Genomic DNA, 21,022 nt, shown 5'->3' on the forward strand with positions numbered 1-21,022 from the left:
GTTATGCTAAAATAATGTGTTAATAATATAGATAAATACGAAACAAATATTGGGCTTTGATATGGGCTTAATTAAGTGAGTAGAAAACAATTACTTCAACAATTAAGGTTTTTTAAAAAGTTAATAAATATTTGGGGTAAGCAAAGAAATATATATCCCTTTCTCCTCTTTTCTGAACAGAACTTAGTAAACAAAGTTTTCCTCTTGACACAACTATGTATATGTTACAAGAAATCAAATATTACTTATGAAAACAAAATCGCACGTACGTGCGGGTCCGTATCTAGGCACGTACGTGCATGTTTGAATCTCTTACATATTCTTTATTCGTTGGACTAAAATATACAATATCAAATAGTTAAATAAAAACTTAACATATAATGGGCATGACATATTTACTGTCCCAAAATAACATACCACATTTCTCTTACTATTTTTTTAATGTGATTATCTTTGTTGATAACAGAAACAAATCCAATCACTCTTTTGTCTAAACCGAATTAAAAACAAATCAAAATTGGTAGAATATAGATATTGAATGTGTCTAACATTTCTAAAAAATAATACATTTACAAACATAACTTCATATATATGTAATATATTATAAAGCAAACATAGTTTTTTAAATCAACCCCGCACGTACGTGCGGTCCGAATCTAGTGTATTTATAAAAACAAAATCACAAATATATATAGTTTCTTGAGTGGCCAAAAATGGCAAACCTACAAAGCCATTAAGCAAATGGCAAATCCAATTTTTCTGGGGCCAAATGCCAAACATAAATGCCATTAGATGGTCTAATGGTGAGTGAGTGTTTTCAAAGCCACAGGTTTAACTTTATTTGGGAAGACCGTACGAATGATTTACGCTTAATTGATGTGGTATCATTAATTGTAGATTTTCTTACGCTAAAAAAAATTATGGGTCAACAGTTTGGAATATACATTGTTTATCAGTAGAGAAAAATCAGAAATACAATTTTAGTCGAAGAAATTGTTCCGAATATCCAATGTATATATGTAGTCTTGATAGAATAAATAAATAAAAGCAATTTCGTCTTTGGTAATCAAATAGAAGTAGTTTGTGTATGTTAACTAGGCAAAACAGTTTTGCCAAAACTAATTAAACTGGCAAGAATGAGATTCAAACATCCCAAAAAAAGACTCTCTTTTTTTGTGTGTCAAAAACCCAAAAAAAAAACTTCATTTTTTTACTTTAAGCAATTATGGACGTCCTGCCAACAATATTTTTAAATCCAGAAGCAACATCGACAATATATGTGAAGACGTAAATTATATTCTTTTCCGTTCACATCACACATTCAAATCAATACCATTGTAGAAACTGAGTTTCACACAATGAATTTGTTTTACGGGGAAACAAATTCATTTAAGAACTCTCTCTTAAGAATTGGATCAAAACTAGAAATTAAAAAAGGATTTAGATCTCTTGGAAAACAAACTAGGATTTTCTCTCAAGAACGATGAAGAACTAGGATTTTTATATTAATTGCTGGATGATTACAATGAGGGAAATCTCCCATTATTTATATGTATTCTTAGATTACAAAATATATTCACTTTCCTAATAGATTGGACTAAGATTAGGAAAGTTTCTTCTTTTCTGTTAGGTCGGCTGTCTGGCGATTTGAGAAGTCGGCTGCTTGATCTTGGTTTCGGCCTTTCAGTCTTGTTGGGTCTTCATTCGAAGGATGAATTCGATGTTATGCCGAATTCTCGGATTAGATAACCGGTTTTTTTATTGGTTTAGATCGGTTTGTTGGGGTACCAATTCCCGCACCAACAACCATGATCCAAAATTTTGAATATATAGAAATTTGAGTTTTTAGCTATGCATGCAGGGAGAATATTTTGAATATATTTCTTCGAGCCAAAGCCAAGCATAAAAAGAACTAACCAATGATTGCTAATTGAGATACAAACTAAACCTCTATTTGCATGATCTTTATTTTCGATTGCTAACTGTGAATTGTATCATTGTAATCAATGATTTAACGATCACACATATATTCCAAATCCTGAAAAAGAGTTTCTGACTCTTTTTGGTAGTTTAATATCATTATTGGCTTAGAATGCTTTATTTGGACTACGACAAAATCTTGAATTGACCATTCTATACTCAGCAGACGACAAAGAGGGAAGAAGAAGCATGCATTGTGTTTAATGTTAACTTTTGTTTTAACGAATGATTAAGTTTCTCTATTTCTAGCAATAAACCTTCTACTCATTAAGCTGCTTGATGTAAAAACAGTTCTTTTTGTGGAATATATTTTACATTCATACAAAAAATGTTAACTTTTGTTTTTGTTTTGTAATGCCAACATTTTATTCAATCAGAACACTAACTAATGCGCTTAATTATTCTTCCAGCTAAAGATCGACCCCTCGTTTATCTTAGTTCCACCTATTACTGCCGTTGTTGTTGTTGCATGCTCTTCCATTCCATGTCATCGTTTGGCACATGACGATGATGTTGAAAGAACGGACTGGCCAACACGTTCTAGAGGTATTGTTTAAATTTGTTTGCTTGTTGGCGTCTCAGAAAACCCTACATTTGTCGAAATATTTTAGTAATACGCACAATCTGAAATAAAAAAAGGCGTTTTTATATATATAGATATTTTTTTTATTTTATTTTACATTTTTAATGCATTCTTTTACATTTTCAATGAATCTTTTACATGAGATTTCTTAATTTTATTCTTAATTTATTAATTTTATTCTTAATTTATAACTAAATTAACCTATTAATCAGTTATTAAATAATAGCATATATGTATACTAAAATTTATCCCGTGGTATACCACGAGTCCATTTCTTTTATTTTTTTTGTTTGTTTTATAAATCAATAACCCCGTGCATTCTGAAGAAATTAACAGTCAAATGTTTATAACAAATAGACCAAAATTTAAGTTATATTTATGTGTTAGTTTTGTTTAGTTTAAGATTATATAACTGTATTTGACTTTTAATTATAGGATTTAACCCACGATTTACCGCAAAATAATTTGTTCTCTACATTATCATAAATTAATTTAATATATCTAATATTCTAATATTGATAATATTAGCAAAATAATGAAATAATAAATTATCTGTGCAATACCAAATTAATGATTATTAAATTTATATTTATATTGATCCAAATCATTCGCACAATATAATTTCATTGCGTGTTATTTTAACTTTTAATTGTAAATATTCATTATATATTAAAATAACTCAAATGTAAAATAATATACTTGTTTGGTTACAAAAATCCTAAAACAAATTTTAAAATATATATCCGTTTATAAAAATTCAAATCACATCATATGCTGAAAAAAATCTAAAATTTTATTAACTTTATGTATTAAATAGTAATTCAAATAATTAAATATAAGATTAAATAAAAGTGAAAGGAGAATTCTATTTTAATATAACATATTGATTTAAATTAGGTAGATATATTTTAGGAAATTAATATTATCAAATAAGGAAATGATTGTGTTTGGTTGTAAATATTGTAGAAAATTTAGTTGGGACTTGTTTGGATATAAAGTTAAGAGAGGATGGCACAAAAATGTACTTCAAAAATGTTAAGATAGATATATATATATATATATATATATATATTTTGTGAAATATGTTAAAATAACAATTTTTGTGAAATAGAGAGTATACATCTTCACAGTACAACTACAATAAAGTTAGATCATAATAGTAAACACTTATCTTATTAATTTTATCATTTAGTTTTTGAGAATGCTAGATAAAATCATTTTTAACCAATTTTTTTTTTTTTAATTGCTATTTTTCAATATCAGAACATTAAATTAAGGGTTCATCGACTACACAAACTTTTGCCTCTAGATCTTAATTAATCCACTTGAATTGTCTCTTTCGTCAATTTTACTTTGCAAACTTTGATAGTCCTGTTTTATGAAGTTCATGAAGTTTTTATTACAAATTCGTACTTGATCGATTGGGTTGATATGATGAAAAAGAGATATCTTCGTAAAAATAAAAATAAAATTGGTTGTCAATTACAAAAATAAATAAATAAAATGTTATTGATATTATCAAATAAGGGAATGAGTTGCTAACCTCTAATTTGTGTTTGGGAAGTGATGAGCTAAATTGTCACGTTATTAACTTGGTGCCGAGCAACAAGATACCACTTTTGAAAAGAACAAACAAATCAAGCTTTAACGATTACAAGACATTTGGGAAATTTATGGGGGCAACCGCCATACCCATTACACATTTAGATAAGTCAGAAATCCAGACTTATCTAAATCAAAAGAGACCTAAAACTTGGATGTTTATGATAATTCTTCTAGAAGAAAAGTGATATACGCAATAATTTATGACCTGTCATCAATTAGTCGGTACTCTGTATTTTAGTTTTGCCCACATGTTTCATCGATCCATTAAGAGTTTGTGTCTAAAAAGGAACCAAATTCAGCTTTAGAAACTCTGTATAGGCATAAATCATATCGAATACGCCACTGGTTTTAGTGGTGGTATCCAATATATATTTCCATTGTTGTGAACTATGTATATTAGGTTAAAGGATTGACTTAGATCATTTTCCATCGCAACCTACAATATTACATGCATTTACAAAAAAAAAACCTACAATATTACATGCATTATTAATATATTATTATGCAATATATATAACAACATCCGGGCCACAAAGCAAAATAAGATCTACAGCTCCACTACTTCATTATACAATGAAATATGAGAAAATGAAAGTACATAAACACTTATTTTAAGTTGATTATTATTTTTTGTTCATTGACGACGAGTAGGCACAAGTTGGAGGGAAACTTTCTTACCGACTATAGTCGCACCTTCTTCTTCCAAATCGATATCTTTCACCGTCCTTCCTTCAGGCAATCCCCAATTAAAGAAGTAAAGCAAATTCAGCAAACCTAGTTCAACTGTCGCGATCCCCATTGTCATACCGGGGCAAATCCTTCGACCAGAACCAAACGGCAAAAGCTCGAAGTTAAGTCCTCTGTAGTCAACAGAACTATCAGCGAATCTTTCCGGTTTAAACTCATCTGGATTCTCCCAGAGGTTAGGATCGCGTCCTATCGCGTAAACATTGACCATGATTTGAGTCTTTTCTGGAATGTCGTAGTCTTGGATCTTGATTTGAGACATTACCTCTCTTGGTAATAAAAGTGGAGCTGCTGGGTGTAATCTGAATGTCTCTTTGATCACTAGCTTGAAGTAGTTAAGTTGGTTAAGATCTTGTTCAGTTATTCTCTCTCTCTTTCCACCAAGTACTGTCCTAACCTCATCTTGCACTTTCTTCATCACTCTTGGGCTTCTCATTAACTCTGTCATTGCCCAAAGAATGGTCGTTGAACTTGTGTTTACTCCGGCAAGAAATATGTCCTAAATCCAAATGCAACAACAAAAGTTTACATATACATGAAACCTTAATATCACATACTAACTAGATCAAGACCATATCATAGGAAAAATGAATAATGTTTTATAAATTGTTAAGGAGTAATCAAAAGAATTTTAATTCTCTTGATAATAAATAACATATGGAATAAATGGAGAAGTTATAAATATTTATATGAGTAAAATTATGAAAATATTTATATTATAATTTCAGTGTTTATAACTGACCACTGATTTGTTGTTACTATATCATGCAATTTGACCTTGTTTCAGGTTTATGTAGACGTAACAGAAGATAAATTATACAAAATTTCATAAATTACTTCATTTAAAATTCTGATTTGTCCGTTTCTAACTTTGTTCGATATAATAATAATATGATTTTCATACATTTATATAATTATTTATGCAGATAAAACACTAATTCATTCATTATTCCACCTAAATCCACAGTTAAAGTTGTTCTAACGTCAAAATTGAAGATTATTTAGAAATGCTTACAGAAATGACTCCTTTGATATGATCAGTAGTGAGCTGAAAAGAACCATCTTGGCTTTGTTTATTCATCATATCAATCATCACATCCACAACATCTGGAGTCTCTAATACTCTTCTTCCAGGCTTTAGATGATCATCGAGTACTTGGTTAAAGAATCCGTCAAGATCTGCGAATATACCGTTTAAGCTCTTGCTTTGACCAGTGATTCTATCAAGAATCCAACCTCCGGGGAAGAAATCAGAGAAAGCGAATTTCGCCTGAATCTTCTCTGACCTAGACGCTAAATCCTCCATGCTATCTTCGTCGATAAACTCGGATTCGTGAAGATTTTGACCGAAGGCGAGTCTACACACGATACTAGCGCTTAAAGTGAAAAGGGCTTTCTTCAAATTCACAGGAGATTGCGTCTGAGAAGCTTCAGAGAGTTTCTTGACCAACAAGTCATTCTCTTCTTCTCTTATATACCTAAAAGCGTTGAGTTTTTTCAAGCTGAATAGCTCGATCACGGCCAGCTTCCTCAAGGCTCTCCATTCTTCTCCGTAAGGAGCGAATCCGATGTCTTTGAAGTTGTAAGAGATTGTCTTTGTCGCTATGGTTTCTGGTCGGCTGCAACAGTCTAGGTCATGGGTTTTGAGAACTTCTTGTGCTGCATGGTTTGAAGAGATTACAACCAAAGGGACGAATCCGAACTGGAGCTGCATGACTGGACCGTGGATTTTCGAGAGGTCTAGGAGACATCTGTGAGGTAATCCTTTGAAGTAGTGTAAGTTTCCGATGATCGGAAGTTTTGGTGGTCCCGGAGGAAGTTTCAATTTTGAGGATTGGGATTTTCTTGTGAAGATTATTGTTACTAAGAGAAGTAACACGAGCCAGAGGAAACAGAGGAAAATTGACATTTTTGTGTTCTTGTTCTATTTTTTTCTTTCTCTTTTTTGTTTTTCTTCTCTATGTGCTGAGTGAGAAAAGTTCGAGTTTAAAGAAAATGAAATTAGTGTTTTCGATCTATGTCAAAACAAAATGAAAAAGACTTGATCTCGGCATGGGCGACTCTTAGGGTTTGTTTTCTAGAATAGTCCAAAAGGTCAATAATGAATACTAAAGATTTATCTAAATGTTTATTTTTTTGACGCCATATCTAAATGTTTTCCTTAAAACTATATTTTACAATGGTGGATGTGTGATAGAGAATGTATCTAAGTCAAATTATCCTCTACAAGCCGCTTATTCCAAAACAAAACTAAAAAAAATCTATCTAGAATATATTTGCTTTAATAAATGTAGGAAATATATTGAATCTAGTATTTTAAATGATTTATGTAGAATTTATAAATTCTATATTATTCAATCATAGATTTTAAATTAAAAAAATTCTAATAAAGCCATAGTTCATGTAAAACGGCTAGACCATCAAAAACATTACCTTTTAGATAGCAGATGATCCATCGATTGAGTACAACACCATATCATATAGCGAAGTTTAGATTAAATACGTTTGTTAAGTTTTTTTTTTTTTGTTTCGTAAAAGACGTTTTGTTTAAGTTATGAAGACAAAACTGATAAACGATAATGTTTAAAAAGTTAATTTCTCTCTTTTGGCTTTGAAACTGTAATATACAAAAGCCTTGTAATAATGATGATCATTATATTTCAGTCAGTACCATATTGTGTTTTTTTTTTCCACGTGAAAACACGTAGCTCAGTATAAACCGGTCTTTTTTTTAAAAAAAAGATTCATCCAGCATATATAGGCCATTTTCAACACGTATATTTGAAAATGACTATAACCAAAGTCTAATTTTGTTTTTGCTACCCCAATTCCACTATCGATCAAAACAGATCTAATTTTTTTTTTGGAAATAAAAAATAAAAATAACGCTTAGTTGGTTCCAGTTTCATCCACATGTAATCTATTTAGATTAATATATATGTAATACATATATATACACGTATTTATGTATACATAAAATTTGGATATATATAGACAAATACTATCAGCATGTTTCCGTGTGTGTAGATAATTCAATCTGCAAACCAACTGTTAACATGTTGACGGAGTTGTTGTTGGTTGGAACTTGAGATCAAACAACGTAGATGAGCTCATTATAAGTTAAGCTTTCAATAATTGTTAATTATATCATTGTTACCACCTAATTTCTTCTACTATATGGTTTTGGTCATATATCATTTTTAATAGCAAGATAATTATGTAATAAATGTAAACCACTTAATTTTGTAACTTGAAACTTATAATTATTATTGTTGCCACCTAATTTTAACAATGGTTCAGTCATATGTAACTTTTGACTGTAAGATAACTATTTGGCCACACAAGACAAGGGCCACAACGACAAAGCAGCCAGCACAATATTTTTGTTTTAAACTCAAAGAGGATAATGATTTAACAGAACTCTATATAAGGAGAAACAAATTACATAATTCTTAATTTTGGCCTTTATTCAGTGATGAGTACTTTTTTTTTTAATGATGAAGAACTGGGAGAAGCTCAAGGGGAATTTTTTTTAATAATAGTGGCATCACCAGCTTCTTCCATGTCCATATCTTGGTTCTCCTCAAGTATTTTCCAATCAAAGAAGTAAAGCAAGTTCAAGAGTCCCAATTCAATGGTTGAAATCCCAAAAGTTATCCCTGGACATATCTTCCAACCAGAACCAAATGGTAACATCTTAAAACTGTTTCCTATGTAATCCACTGAACAATCGATAAACTTCTCCGGGTTAAACTCTTCAGGGTTTTCCCAGATTTTAGGGTTTCGTCCTATCGACCATGCGTTAACCAAAAGAATGGTTTTCCAAGGAATGTTGTAGCCTTAAATCTTAATATCAGCCATTGTTTCTCTTGGAAGTAAAATAGGAACTGCTGGGTGTAGTCTTAAGGTTTCTTTGATTACAAGTTTCAAGTACTGAAGCTTATCGACATTATCTTCCTCGATTCTCTCCTTTTGTTTGATTCCAATGAATGTTTGGATCTCGTCTTGAGCTTTCTTCATTACGCGCAGGTTTCTCACCAGCTCTGCCATTGCCCAAATCATGGTGATGGCACTTGTGTCCACTCCAGCAAGATATATATTCTAGGTCAACAATGACACAAGATGGTTAGTAAAATATTTAACTTAAGATTTGTTAATTGATTGTAAGATAAAAATACATAAAACTTTGACATGCTATTATAAGCAGGATCCCTACTGATCACCATGGATCACCAACAAAAGAGAAGATGCAAGTACAAATTAGATCTGTCAGAGAGAATGAGAAAGAGGAAGCGTCGGTCAACGCGACAAAAGGTAAACTTTTGTCTCACCAAACGGGCCTGAACATTAAGAAGCCCAACAAAAATGTTAAGCAAGTTTATAGGCCTAAGCCCAGTACGCAGCCCAACAATACAACCAAGATCCAGAAGCTTCCTGCACAATAAGACAAGTCAAAGGCTGAACCAAAGATACAATTGGAACAAGACACACAACAAGACAAGCTCCAAAAGCATAAGCAACTGAGAAGTAACAACCAAATTAAACTAGCCAATAATCATCCATGGAACTCTACTCTTTTCCTTTTCCTGCATTAAACATTTCAAACTGTGTTACTCTAAAGCTTAACCAGAAGAACTACATCTCATGGAAATCTTAATTCGAGTCGTTCTTATCTGGTTAGAATCTTCTCGGGTTTGTGAACGGGTCGTTCTCTCCTCCAGGCGCTGTCATCCAAGTCCCACACATTGGAGGTCAAATCACAACTGTTCAGAATCCAGACTACAACGAATGGTTCAGGGCTGACCAGATTGTCAGAGCGTGGCTTCTCGGCTCTCTGTCAGAAGATATCCTCGCTGAAGTCACTGGCACTACAACGGCTCAAGAACTTTGGAATGCTCTGGCAAGGCACTTCAACAAGGTATCATCTTCACGTCTCTTTGAACTACAAGGCAAGTTACAATCGTCAGAAAAGTTAGAGAGACCTATGTCAGAATACCTAAGAGACATAAGGAGTGTCAGTGAGCAGTTAGCATCTATTGGTAGTCCAGTACCTGAAAAAATGAAGATCTTTGCAGCTCTTAGGGGGCTAGGTAGAGAGTACGAACCTATCAAAGTCTCCATTGAAGGAATGATAGATCTCGTTCCACCACCCACCTTTGATGATGTCACCTCTCGTCTCATAAGCTATGCAGATCGAATGTCTACTTACAGTGCAGTACAAGAAGTGTCACCTCACATGGCCTTCTTTACCAATAAACCTGGTCGTGGAAGAGGAAGAAAAGGTGGATCTCGTGGACGAGGCAATTTCTTCACCACCAAAGGTAGAGGCTTTCCACAACAAATTCCTCCACACGCAAATGGTATGGACGTCAAGGTAGTGTGTCAAATCTGCAACAAACCAGGTCATCCAGCTATAAAATGCTGGTACAGATTTGATAGCAGCTATCAGTATGAAGACGTACCTCAAGCTTTAGCCGCTTTGAGAATCACAGACGTCACAGACCATGGAGGAACTGAGTGGGTAACCGACTCCAGAGCCAACGTACACGTTACCAACTCTCCACACAATCTGCAGAAAGCTCAGTCATACAATGGAACAGAGTCAGTTATGATTGGTGATGGCAACTTCCTTCCCATAACTCACACTGGATCAACCAGTCTTCAGACAACGTCTGGTAAGCTCCCTCTCAACGATGTTTTGGTTTGTCCTGATATTACAAAATTATTATTGTCAGTCTCTAAGGCCACAAATGATTATCCATGTTCTTTCCAATTTGATGATGATGCGGTTCGTGTTAATGAAAAGGCAACAAAGAGGTTGCTGATACTAGGAAACTACCATAATGGTTTGTACTTACTGAAGGACTCACCTAAGGCAGTCTTCTACTCCTCTCGACAACACTCTGTAAGTGAAGACGTCTGGCATAGGAGACTGGGGCATCCAAATGATCAAGTCCTTCAACAACTATCTGCAATAAAAGCTATTCTAGTCAATAAAGGTGTCAAGAAGATGTGCGAATCATGTCAGCTTGGCAAAAGTAGCAGATTATCTTTCTCTTCTTCTAGTTATGTCGCCTCGAGGCCATTAAAAAGGATCCACTGTGACCTTTGGGGACCTGCTCCAATAACATCTTTTCAAGGCTTTCGCTATTATGTAATTTTCATTGATAACTACTCACGCTTCTGTTGGCTGTATCCTTTAAAGTTGAAATCTGATTTCTTCTCCATCTTCACTATATTTCAAGCAAGAGTCGAAAATCAGTTTCAAACTAAGATAGGAACCTTTCAGTGTGATGGTGGAGGTGAATTTATGAGTTCAATGTTTCTGAATCACTTACAAAAATGTGGTATCCAGCAACTTGTCTCATGTCCTCATACTCCCCAACAGAATGGCCTGGCTGAAAGAAAACACAGACACATTGTTGAATTTGGATTATCGATGATGTTTCAAGGACGGGTGCCTCAAAAATATTGGGTTGAAGCCTTTTATACAGCAAACATTCTGATAAATCTTCTACCCACCTCGACACTTACCAAAGGATGTAGCCCGTATGAAGCTTTAATGGGGAAGACTCCAGACTACTCAGCTCTCACGGTGTTTGGTTGTGCCTGCTTTCCCACACTCAGAGACTATGCTGCCACAAAGTTCGATCCACGGTCACTCAAGTGTGTATTCTTAGGATATAATGAAAAGTAGAAGGGCTATCGATGCTTAGTACTTACCACAGGCAGAGTTGACATCAGTCAACATGTGTTGTTCGATGAAGAGTCCTATCCATTTGCAATCGACATCAACATCCTTCTAATCCAACGCCACAGATGAAACTTTGGCTTCGCAGCTTGGACACACTGTCTGTGGAAGCATCTGCAACAACAGAAACAACCAATGTTCCCTCAAGTCAGCCAATTTTCACGGAAGCTGACTTCCCACCTTTATCTCAGCAAAGTGGTGTAGCTGCAGTACCTTTGCTTGAAGGAGAGAGTACTGGGTGTGCGACAGGCTCTGATCCTGCTTATATAGGCAACAGCTCTCTTCCTTCATCTCCAAGGGTCTCTACAGCTCCATCTACTCCGTCACATCTCTCGCAAGAAACGTGTAGCGTTGGTACACCTGGGTCAACACCAACAGGAACAAGAAATTCTAGTATACCATGTCCTCTACCTGCGCTAAACGATGAGACTGATGTGAATGAGGAAAGCATAGTAGCTGAGGTGCTTGACACAAACAATGTTAGTGTGTCCCTAGAAGAAAGCAGTGTGTCACCAGAAGAAAGCAGGGTCAATACACCACCACCTGCTTCTCCATCATTACCCTCACCTGGTAATTGATCCGCAGGATGAGTCTCATAATCTGATTGTTGACACTGGTGAGAATGCGGCAGCCAATGCTTCTCAAGATGTTGGCTCTGTAGAAGATTCTTCATCAAGTCAACCTACACATCAAATGGTTACACGGTCAAAAGCAGGCATTCGAAAACCAAACCCGCGATATGCACTCATGACTCACAAAGTGTCATATCCGGAGCCTAAAACTGTAACAGAAGCTTTGAAGCATGAGGGATGGAACAATGCAATGGGAGAAGAAATGAGTAATTGTAAAGAAGCGAATATCTGGTCTCTCACTCAACCTACACCATATATGCATGTTCTTAGTTGTAAGTGGGTGTTTCGAACGAAGCTGAATGCAGACGGAACCTTAGACAAACTCAAAGCCCGGTTAGTCGCAAAAGGCTTTGACCAGGAGGAGGGAATTGATTATCTCGAGACTTATAGTCCAGTCGTTAGAACTCCCACTGTGCGCTATGTTCTTCATCTGGCTAGGATCATGAACTGGGAAATAAAACAAATGGATGTCAAAAACGCGTTTTTGCACGGTGATCTAACAGAGACAGTATACATGAAACAACCTACCGGGTTTGTGGATCCAACAAAGCCGGATCACGTTTGTCTTCTCCACAAGTCCCTCTACGGTCTCAAGCAATCACCAAGAGCCTGGTTCGACAAATTCAGTAAGTTCTTACTTGATTTTGGCTTCTACTGCAATCAGTCAGATCCGTCTCTGTTTGTCTACATCAAAGATGACGCCATGATAGTTCTGCTGCTGTATGTCGATGATATGGCCATCACAGGGAATAGCTCCACGACCCTGACAAGATTATTGAATGAATTAAATAAACAATTCAAAATGAAAGACTTGGGAAAACTACACTACTAGTAGTACTTTCTTTGCATCCATTTTCAATATCATTCAGGGGGACTTTTTCTATCTCAACAGAAATACGCAGAAGACTTACTGGTGGTAGCTCAGATGGAAAAGTGTAACCCGATGCCAACCCCCTTGCCTCAGGACATTCATCGTCGCATTGCTAATGATGCTCTCTTTCCCGATCCGACATACTTTCGCAGATTGACAGGTAAACTTCAGTACCTGACCCTCACTCGACCTGACCTACAGTTTGCTGTCAATTTTGTGTGTCAGAGAATGCATGCTCCGATGTACTCCGATTTCAATTTGCTCAAGAGGATCTTACGCTACATCAAGGGCACCACGGCCATGGGGATCTCATTTCATAAAAATACAGACTGTACAGTTAGAGCTTACAGTGATAGCGATCACGCCGGCTGCGATCTGACTCGTCGATCCACTGGTGGCTACTGCACCTTCTTGGGCAAGAACATCATCTCCTGGGCTGTTCAAAAACAGGACTCCGTTTCCAAAAGCTCTACTGAAGCAGAGTATAGAGCTCTTTCAGAAGCCGCATCTGAAGTCATGTGGCTTTGCAAAATTCTCAGCGAACTTCGGATTCCGCTTCCCAGAGCACCGGAGATCTTCTGTGATAATCTCTCTGCCGTCTACTTGACGGCCAACCCGGCTTATCACAAACGCAGCAAACACATCGAGACCCACTATCCCTACGTTTATGATCGTGTCGCCCTCGGAACTCTGACCGTCACACTTATTCCCGGTGCGTTCCAACTCGCGGATATCTTCACCAAATCTCTCCCGGTTGGTGCCTTCGAGTATCTGCGGACCAAACTCGGCGTGTCCTTCCCACCCACTCCGAGTTTGAGGGGGACTATAAGCAGGATCCCTACTGATCACCATGGATCACCAACAAAAGAGAAGATGCAAGTACATATTAGATCTGTCGGAAAGAATGAGAAAGAGGAAGCGTCAGTCAACGCGACAAAAGATAACTTTTGTCTCACCAAACGGGCCTGAACATTAAGAAGCCCAACAAGAATGTTAAGCAAGTTTACAGGCCTAAGCCCAGTATGCAGCCCAACAATACAACCAAGATCCAGAAGCTTCCTGCACAAGAAGACAAGTCAAAGGCTGAACCAAAAATACAATTGGAACAAGACACACAACAAGACAAGCTCCAAAAGCAAAAGCAACTGAGCAGTAACAACCAGATTAAACTAGCCAATAGGTTTGCAATACTTGGCTGCAAAGAAGAAACCTAAACCCTAAATACCTTTGCTATATATATATGCTAATGCTTGTAACAAGAACTAAGTGAATAAGAAGAAATGAAATAATATCTTACTCTCTTCAGCTATCTGATATTTGAGTAAGTTTAGAAATCTCATATTGATAACATCATAACAGTAGAAAAAAAAGAAAAAGTTATCGTACTTTTGAGCTAAAGCCCATGAATTATGAGAAATATTGTAAGTAAAATACACATGCTTACTTGGATGATTCCTTTGAGATGATCAATGGTTAGTTTGAAAGATCTATCTTGTCCTTGTTTATTCATCGTATCTAGAATCGAGTCAACAATGTCAGGGCGGTCTTGATTTGTTTTTTCCACAGGGTTCTTCAAGTGATCATCAATTATATGATTCAGAAAAGTATCAACCTCAAGGAGAACTTCTTGAAGTCTCTTATGTCGTCCAGACACAAAGTCAATAAACCATCCTAAACCAGCAGGGAAAAGATCATAGCTACTTAAAGATCCAATTTTCTGGACCTCAAACAAGAGTTCTTCGATCTTTTTCCCACTGAAATGATTTCTTTCGTCCAAACGCTGTCCAAAGGCCGATCTGAATATGATACTCCCGACTAGGCAGAAAAGTGTTTGGCTTAAATCCACCGGACTCTTCTTCTGAGCTAACTCCTTTAGTTTCTTGACCATCAAATCATTCTCTTCCTCTCTGATGTACCTAAAAGATCGAACCTTTTTCATGCTGAAGAACTCGAGAAATGAAACCTTACGCAACTCTCTCGAGACCTCCCCATTTGGTGCAAAGACGATGTCTTTACCGCCACGCGAGAATTTTGTGGAGGCCTTAGTCTTAGGTCTAGTACAACACTCATGGTCATGGACTTGAAGAGCTTCTTCAGCTGCTTCTTTTGATGATATCACAACCATTTCGAGGAAACCTAGACGGAGAAGGATCACCGGTCCATGTTTCTTGGAGAGATCGTGAAGACATCTATGAAACAATCCTCGAAGCTGGTGTAGGTTTTCGATGATCGGAAGCTTCCGTGGGCTCGGAGGAAGATTTCGTTTTAAGTGTTTGATTTTATTCCCGAATATTAGCGCTAAAGAAGCGGGGAGAAGCAGAAACATGATGAAATACAGAACACTCGACATTGTTTTCGTTTTCCTCTCTGTGTTTTGTTCTGTTTTTAGTAATAGAGAAACAGAAGATTAAGACAAAGACAATACTCTGTTTTACCACGGCAACATAACTGAGGGTCAATACTCAATAGATATAAAGTTACATGTCATTATGTCAATTATTGTACGTGAGGATAAGCTTCGAGAGGTGCAAAATCAAACTTTCAAAACACTAGTCAAACCGGTGCAATAAGGGGCCTCATGATGTCTCCGTCAAACTTTTAACATTACTATTATTTTTATCCAAACAACATGTCACCCTATTTATTTCAACAAAAATTACAATATATAATTTCATTCAAATATGAGGATTTTTTGTTTTTTGTTTTTTTTTCATTTTTTTTTAATGATAAAGAACTGGGAGAAGCTTAAGAGGAACTTTCTTAACAATGGTGGCATCACCAGCTTCTTCCATGTCCATGTCTTGATTCTCCTCAGGCATTCTCCAATCAAAGAAGTAAAGAAAGTTCAAGAGTCCCAATTCAACAGTTGAAATACCAAAAGCTATCCCTGGACATATCCTCCGACCAGAACCAAATGGTAACATCTCAAAGTTATTTCCTTTGTAGTCAATAGGAGAATTGATAAACCTCTCCGGATTAAACTCTTCAGGGTTTTCCCAGAGTTTTGGATCTCTTCCTATCGACCATGCGTTAACCAAAAGAATGGTTTTCCGAGGAATGTCGTAGCCTTGAATCTTGATATCAACCATTGTTTCTCTTGGAAGTAAAAGAGGAGCTGCTAGGTGTAGCCTTAAGGTTTCTTTGATCACAAGCTTCAAGTATTGAAGCTTATCAACATCTTCTTCATCGATTCTTCCATTTTGTTTGATTCCAATGCAACTTCGGATCTCATCTTGAGCTTTCTTCATCACACGTGGGTTTCTAACCAGCTCTGTCATTGCCCAAATCATGGTGATGGCACTTGTGTCTACTCCAGCAAGATATATATCCTAGGTCAACAATGAGACAAAATGTTAATGACATACTTAAGAGTTAAGACTAATGATATGTTAAGAGTTCCATCTGAAAAGGTATCAAAGTGTTTTGACATATTATCAGTGTTTGCCTTGGCGAAAGTGTATTTCGACAACATAAAAAAAAAAAACGTTACTGTAACTTAACTCTCAATTTTTTTTAAAACTATTGAACTACATTAAATGCTTACTTGGATGATTCCTTTGAGATGATCAATGGTGAGCTTGAAAGATTCATCTTGCTCTTGTTTATTTGTAATATCTAAGAGCGAATCGATGATATCAGGACGGTCAAGAGTTGTTTCTTCTATAGGGTTTCTCAGGTGATCATCAATAATATGATTCATCAGAGTATCAACCTCGACGAAAACTTTGTGAAGTTTCTTAGATCGTCCTGACACAAAGTCCATAAACCATCCCACACCAGTAGGGAAAAGATCAGAGCTACTTAGAGACCCAACTGTCTGGACCTCAAACATGAGTTCTTTGATCTTTTCCTGATTGACGTGCTTGCTCTCGTCAAAACGCTGTCCAAAGGCGGATCTGAATATAATATTTCCAACTAGACAGAAAAGTGTTTGGCTCAAATCTACCGAAGATTTCTTTAGAGCCGATTCCTTAAGTTTCTTGACCATCAAATCATTCTCTTCTTCTCTTATGTACCTAAACGATCGAACCTTTTTCGTGCTGAAAAAGTTAAGAACCGAAAGCTTGCGCAACACTTTCGTAACCTCACCATATGGGGCAAAGGCTATGTCTTTACCGTTACGCGTAAATTTTGATGAGGCGATCGTCTTTGGTCTCGTACAGCACTCATGGTCGTGTGTTTTAAGAACTTCTTCAGCGGCTTCCTTTGATGAGATCACAACCATATTGACAAAACCTAGACGCAGAAGCAACACGGGTCCGTGTTTCTTGGCGAGATCGTGAAGACATCTATGAAACAATCCTCGAAACTGGTGTAGGTTTCCGATAATCGGAAGCTTTGGTGGGCTCGGAGGAAGATTTTTTTTCGGATCTTTTATTTTCTTCATGAATAATAAAGCAAAAAGAGTGGGAGGAAGAAGAAACAAGATGAAATACAGAAGAATCGACATTATTTTCGTTTTACTCTGTTTTGCGTTCTGTTTTTTTTTTTGTTTTTCTTGATAAAGAAACAGAGTATGAAGACAATAAAGGAAACAGAGCTAAAGGCGTCTTTGACCATGTCAACTTAACTCCGTGACTCAAAGTGACATACTAGTATAAAGTTAACGTTTCAATTATCAATACAATAAAAGATGTAGTGTTTCTCTCCCGAACTTGACACCTCAGCTTCTGTATTGAAGCAAGTGTTGACACCTCGATAAAAATCAATAACCTAACTCAACTTTTTTTTAATTTCATGAACAAAGCAAAATAAATATGATTAATTTGATTTTATCAAGTAACGTGCCTTTCTTCATATAAAAATAAATGATTGTTACTACCAAATCTTGAAAATGTAAAAGTTTCAAGATACATTAATTGGGTCTACGCCAAGAAAAAAAACTTCGCAGTTTTTTTTATATTATTGTATCAAACTTGTGAAAATTGATTTATGAAGGCTTCTTGCGACCATATTGACCAATTGTTTTTTTTTTTGGGTAAGGTGGGTGTCTTTAAATACTAGATCAACCTGTCCTTGCATATTTCCGGAATGATATATAATAATATAAGAAAACAATTAATGTATTATTTTGAGAGAACCATGAAATGTAGATGGTCTAATAAATCTAAATAAAAAAATTCCCACTTCTAGCAGCTGCCTCTTTCTATTTTTTTTTTAATTCGAATTCCATCGAGTTAAGCAAAAGCCGAGACTGTGGATCATGTGGAAAATAAAATGTGTTGTTATCTTCGAATCTAAGACTTTTTTATGAGTTTTTTTTTTGGATTTATCTTTGTGTTCATAGTTTTGGATAGAAGAGAAATTTTGAGTTTTTCCGATTGAATCTCGTTACTTATTTGGTATTCGCCATGATTCGAGGGTAAAAGGAAAATTTGACACTTTCGGAGTATTTATTTGTTAGGTGATTGAAGATTATGAATAAAGTTGGAAGCTTTAATATAATGTAAACAAGTTCTAGCTTGTGAACATTGTCCAAATTGGTATGGAATTATAGGATTTAGCTCAATAGTGTTTGCTTTAGATATAATATTGAGTTATTTTATGAACTAATTGAATATGTGAGCTCATATTCATGGTATAGTTGCATTTGTTTTGTTTTATCTGGAATTAAGTTTTTGGAAAGTTTGTTTTTGAGATTGCAGTTTAAGAATGCTAAACCATTGTAATAAATTGTGCTTGATAATAAAAATTTTGACCATAAAAAAACACTATATATTTATGTGACTAAATTTGTATAAACTACAAAAAGTACATCACAAATTCAAACTATATTAATAATATATCTGTTCCACAAAATTTAAAGAAAATAAAACAGAACATACATTTGGGTTAGTTAGTCTATTTATACAATTAAGTATTTAAGTCTATCCGATTTAAATGTAAATATTTATAAATCATCTTAAATTTGAGATTTCTCTATCTTTATTTTATTAATGCATCTTCTATCTTATCATTGTATAAACCATAGTTTTTACAGCGAATCTAATTTTTTAAAAAATTATATTTTCAATAATTCAATATATCTAAAAATAATTACAAAAAGTATCCCGTAGCGTAGCGCGGGTCTAACCTAGTTGTCTTGTAAAGTTAAGATATGCTTTGAGAGGCTTTTAGAGTTTTAGATTTAAGAACATCAAATCATTCAATGATGCATCAAACAACTTTTATAGCAAAATAAATAGTACTCCAATCTTAAATTATTGAAGTTAACAACCCAATTAGGTTCATGATTTTAACGACAAAGTAACATTTATTTTAACATTCCTTTGTTTTAGTTTTGCTTAGTGTTTAGTATTAAGAAAACGGTGTAAACGCTTAGCCACAACTCACAACACAGACTTCTCTATTGTTTTCGTACGGCACCACCCAACATTACAGAAAATAGACTAAATTATTCTCTAACCAACTTACACTAGTCTTACTTACTTGTTTAAAAGATTGCTAGGTTCTAGAAAATAGACTAAATTATTCTCTAAAAATTTCCACTAATTTATTTTGTTTGTTTAAAGAATTGTTAACACTAATCGACTTCCGGTGTAGATCTAGACCCTAACGAGAAAATCAAAAATTAAACAAAGATTAATCGGAAACTAGTTTTAATTTTTAAAAAAACTAGGTTTTGAATCCACGCTACGCGTGGGTTTATTTGATATAATTTGATAAAAATTATATATGATTGATGATCTTTGATGAAATATTATCTAATAAAAATTTAAATTAGTATGAAGGAAAAAAATAAATTTCAGATACACAATTTTTAAAAGTAGAAAAATCAGTTGTGATATAAAATCAAATATGATAAAAAAATCATGAATTTAACTCGACGTCTAGGTGAGATGGATCAAACTGGTGACCTCACATATCCTAAACCATTTCTTTGACAAGCAGAAAAACAAAACAATTTTATAATCCTGAACTTATCTCATTTTCATATTTAATTGATCGCTACCACCTATGTTTTCATGTTTTTTTTTTCAATGTTTTCTTACTCTTCATATTCTTTCTTGTCGTTTTCATTGTCAAATTTTATAGTAATTGTCATCGTTACTTTTACCGTTCGGTTATTCGTTATACTCTTTTTCTTCTTCTTCCTCGTCAACTTCTTCATATTTTTCCACCGAAAAACCTCTTTTTAGGCTACCACACAACTTATTAACCCATCAAACTCCAAGACCAAAATCATTTTTTTCTCATAAAATTTGTACAATTCATGAAGACCAGCATAGTCAACACATGCACCCAATTATTGGTAATTTCATCCATATTATTCGGTTTTAGATCCACCCATATTGAAACTTCTCAAACTAAAATCTTTACTTACAGAAAAAATTATATGAACACATGTATAGTTAAAACAATATTTGTGCTTTTCGTCGATCATTCTTCTTTAAACACAAAATAACATCAAATCAAGGTCTTGCGACGTCAACCCCTTTCTTAGACTTAAAAATATAATTTTTACTACAAGAATATCAAATCATCTGTAAATTTATACCCAAAAAAAACATATTTTACAGCTCATAAGAGATATAAAACACAAACTGAGATAAGTAAGATATTTTCAAGATATTATAAAATTTGATATATATTATTTAAAAAATTCTTAAACTTTACAATTTTTAATAGAGATTAAATATTTAAAGAATTTTAAACTTTAGATGTAGTTTAATTATTTGTAACATTTTTATTAGAGTTTAAATAGTTAAAATATTTTAAACTTTTTATGGAGGTATTTATAATATTTATAAACCTTTATAAAAGTTAAGAACTTTCAATATTTATAACATTTAAACATGTTTGACCAAAAAAAATATATATTTAAACTTTAAAAATTTTTAAATATTATAATA

General features: G+C 34.5%; 2 protein-coding genes, 2 long non-coding RNA genes and 1 pseudogene across 5 annotated transcripts; 2 read left to right on the top strand and 3 right to left on the bottom strand.

The window, feature by feature from the left end:
* Window positions 1–4,645: 4,645 nt before the first annotated feature.
* On the bottom strand, window positions 4,646–7,037 carry LOC104710410 (cytochrome P450 71B23). Its single transcript, XM_010426990.3, has 2 exons — window positions 5,931–7,037; window positions 4,646–5,414 (listed from the first exon to the last, which is right to left on the bottom strand). The coding sequence occupies exons 1-2, from the start codon at window positions 6,822–6,824 to the stop codon at window positions 4,803–4,805; spliced, it is 1,506 nt and encodes a 501-aa protein (XP_010425292.2). The 5' UTR covers window positions 6,825–7,037; the 3' UTR covers window positions 4,646–4,802.
* Window positions 7,038–8,319: 1,282 nt separating this feature from the next.
* LOC104710412 (cytochrome P450 71B3-like) lies at window positions 8,320–15,604 on the bottom strand (annotated as a pseudogene). Its single transcript, XR_015564992.1, has 2 exons — window positions 14,614–15,604; window positions 8,320–9,016 (listed from the first exon to the last, which is right to left on the bottom strand). The product of XR_015564992.1 is annotated as a cytochrome P450 71B3-like (transcript).
* LOC147937706 (uncharacterized) lies at window positions 8,944–9,305 on the top strand. Its single transcript, XR_015564994.1, has 2 exons — window positions 8,944–9,040; window positions 9,123–9,305. It is a non-coding gene; the product is annotated as an uncharacterized LOC147937706 (long non-coding RNA).
* Window positions 15,605–15,782: 178 nt separating the features above from the next.
* LOC104710414 (cytochrome P450 71B3) lies at window positions 15,783–17,880 on the bottom strand. Its single transcript, XM_010427016.3, has 2 exons — window positions 16,714–17,880; window positions 15,783–16,498 (listed from the first exon to the last, which is right to left on the bottom strand). The coding sequence occupies exons 1-2, from the start codon at window positions 17,617–17,619 to the stop codon at window positions 15,890–15,892; spliced, it is 1,515 nt and encodes a 504-aa protein (XP_010425318.1). The 5' UTR covers window positions 17,620–17,880; the 3' UTR covers window positions 15,783–15,889.
* On the top strand, window positions 15,865–16,667 carry LOC147937707 (uncharacterized). Its single transcript, XR_015564993.1, has 2 exons — window positions 15,865–16,086; window positions 16,159–16,667. It is a non-coding gene; the product is annotated as an uncharacterized LOC147937707 (long non-coding RNA).
* Window positions 17,881–21,022: the final 3,142 nt, after the last annotated feature.

Source organism: Camelina sativa, chromosome 9 (genome assembly GCF_030686135.1).
Source record: "Camelina sativa cultivar CO46 ecotype springtype chromosome 9, ASM3068613v1".
Classification (NCBI taxonomy): domain Eukaryota; kingdom Viridiplantae; phylum Streptophyta; class Magnoliopsida; order Brassicales; family Brassicaceae; genus Camelina; species Camelina sativa.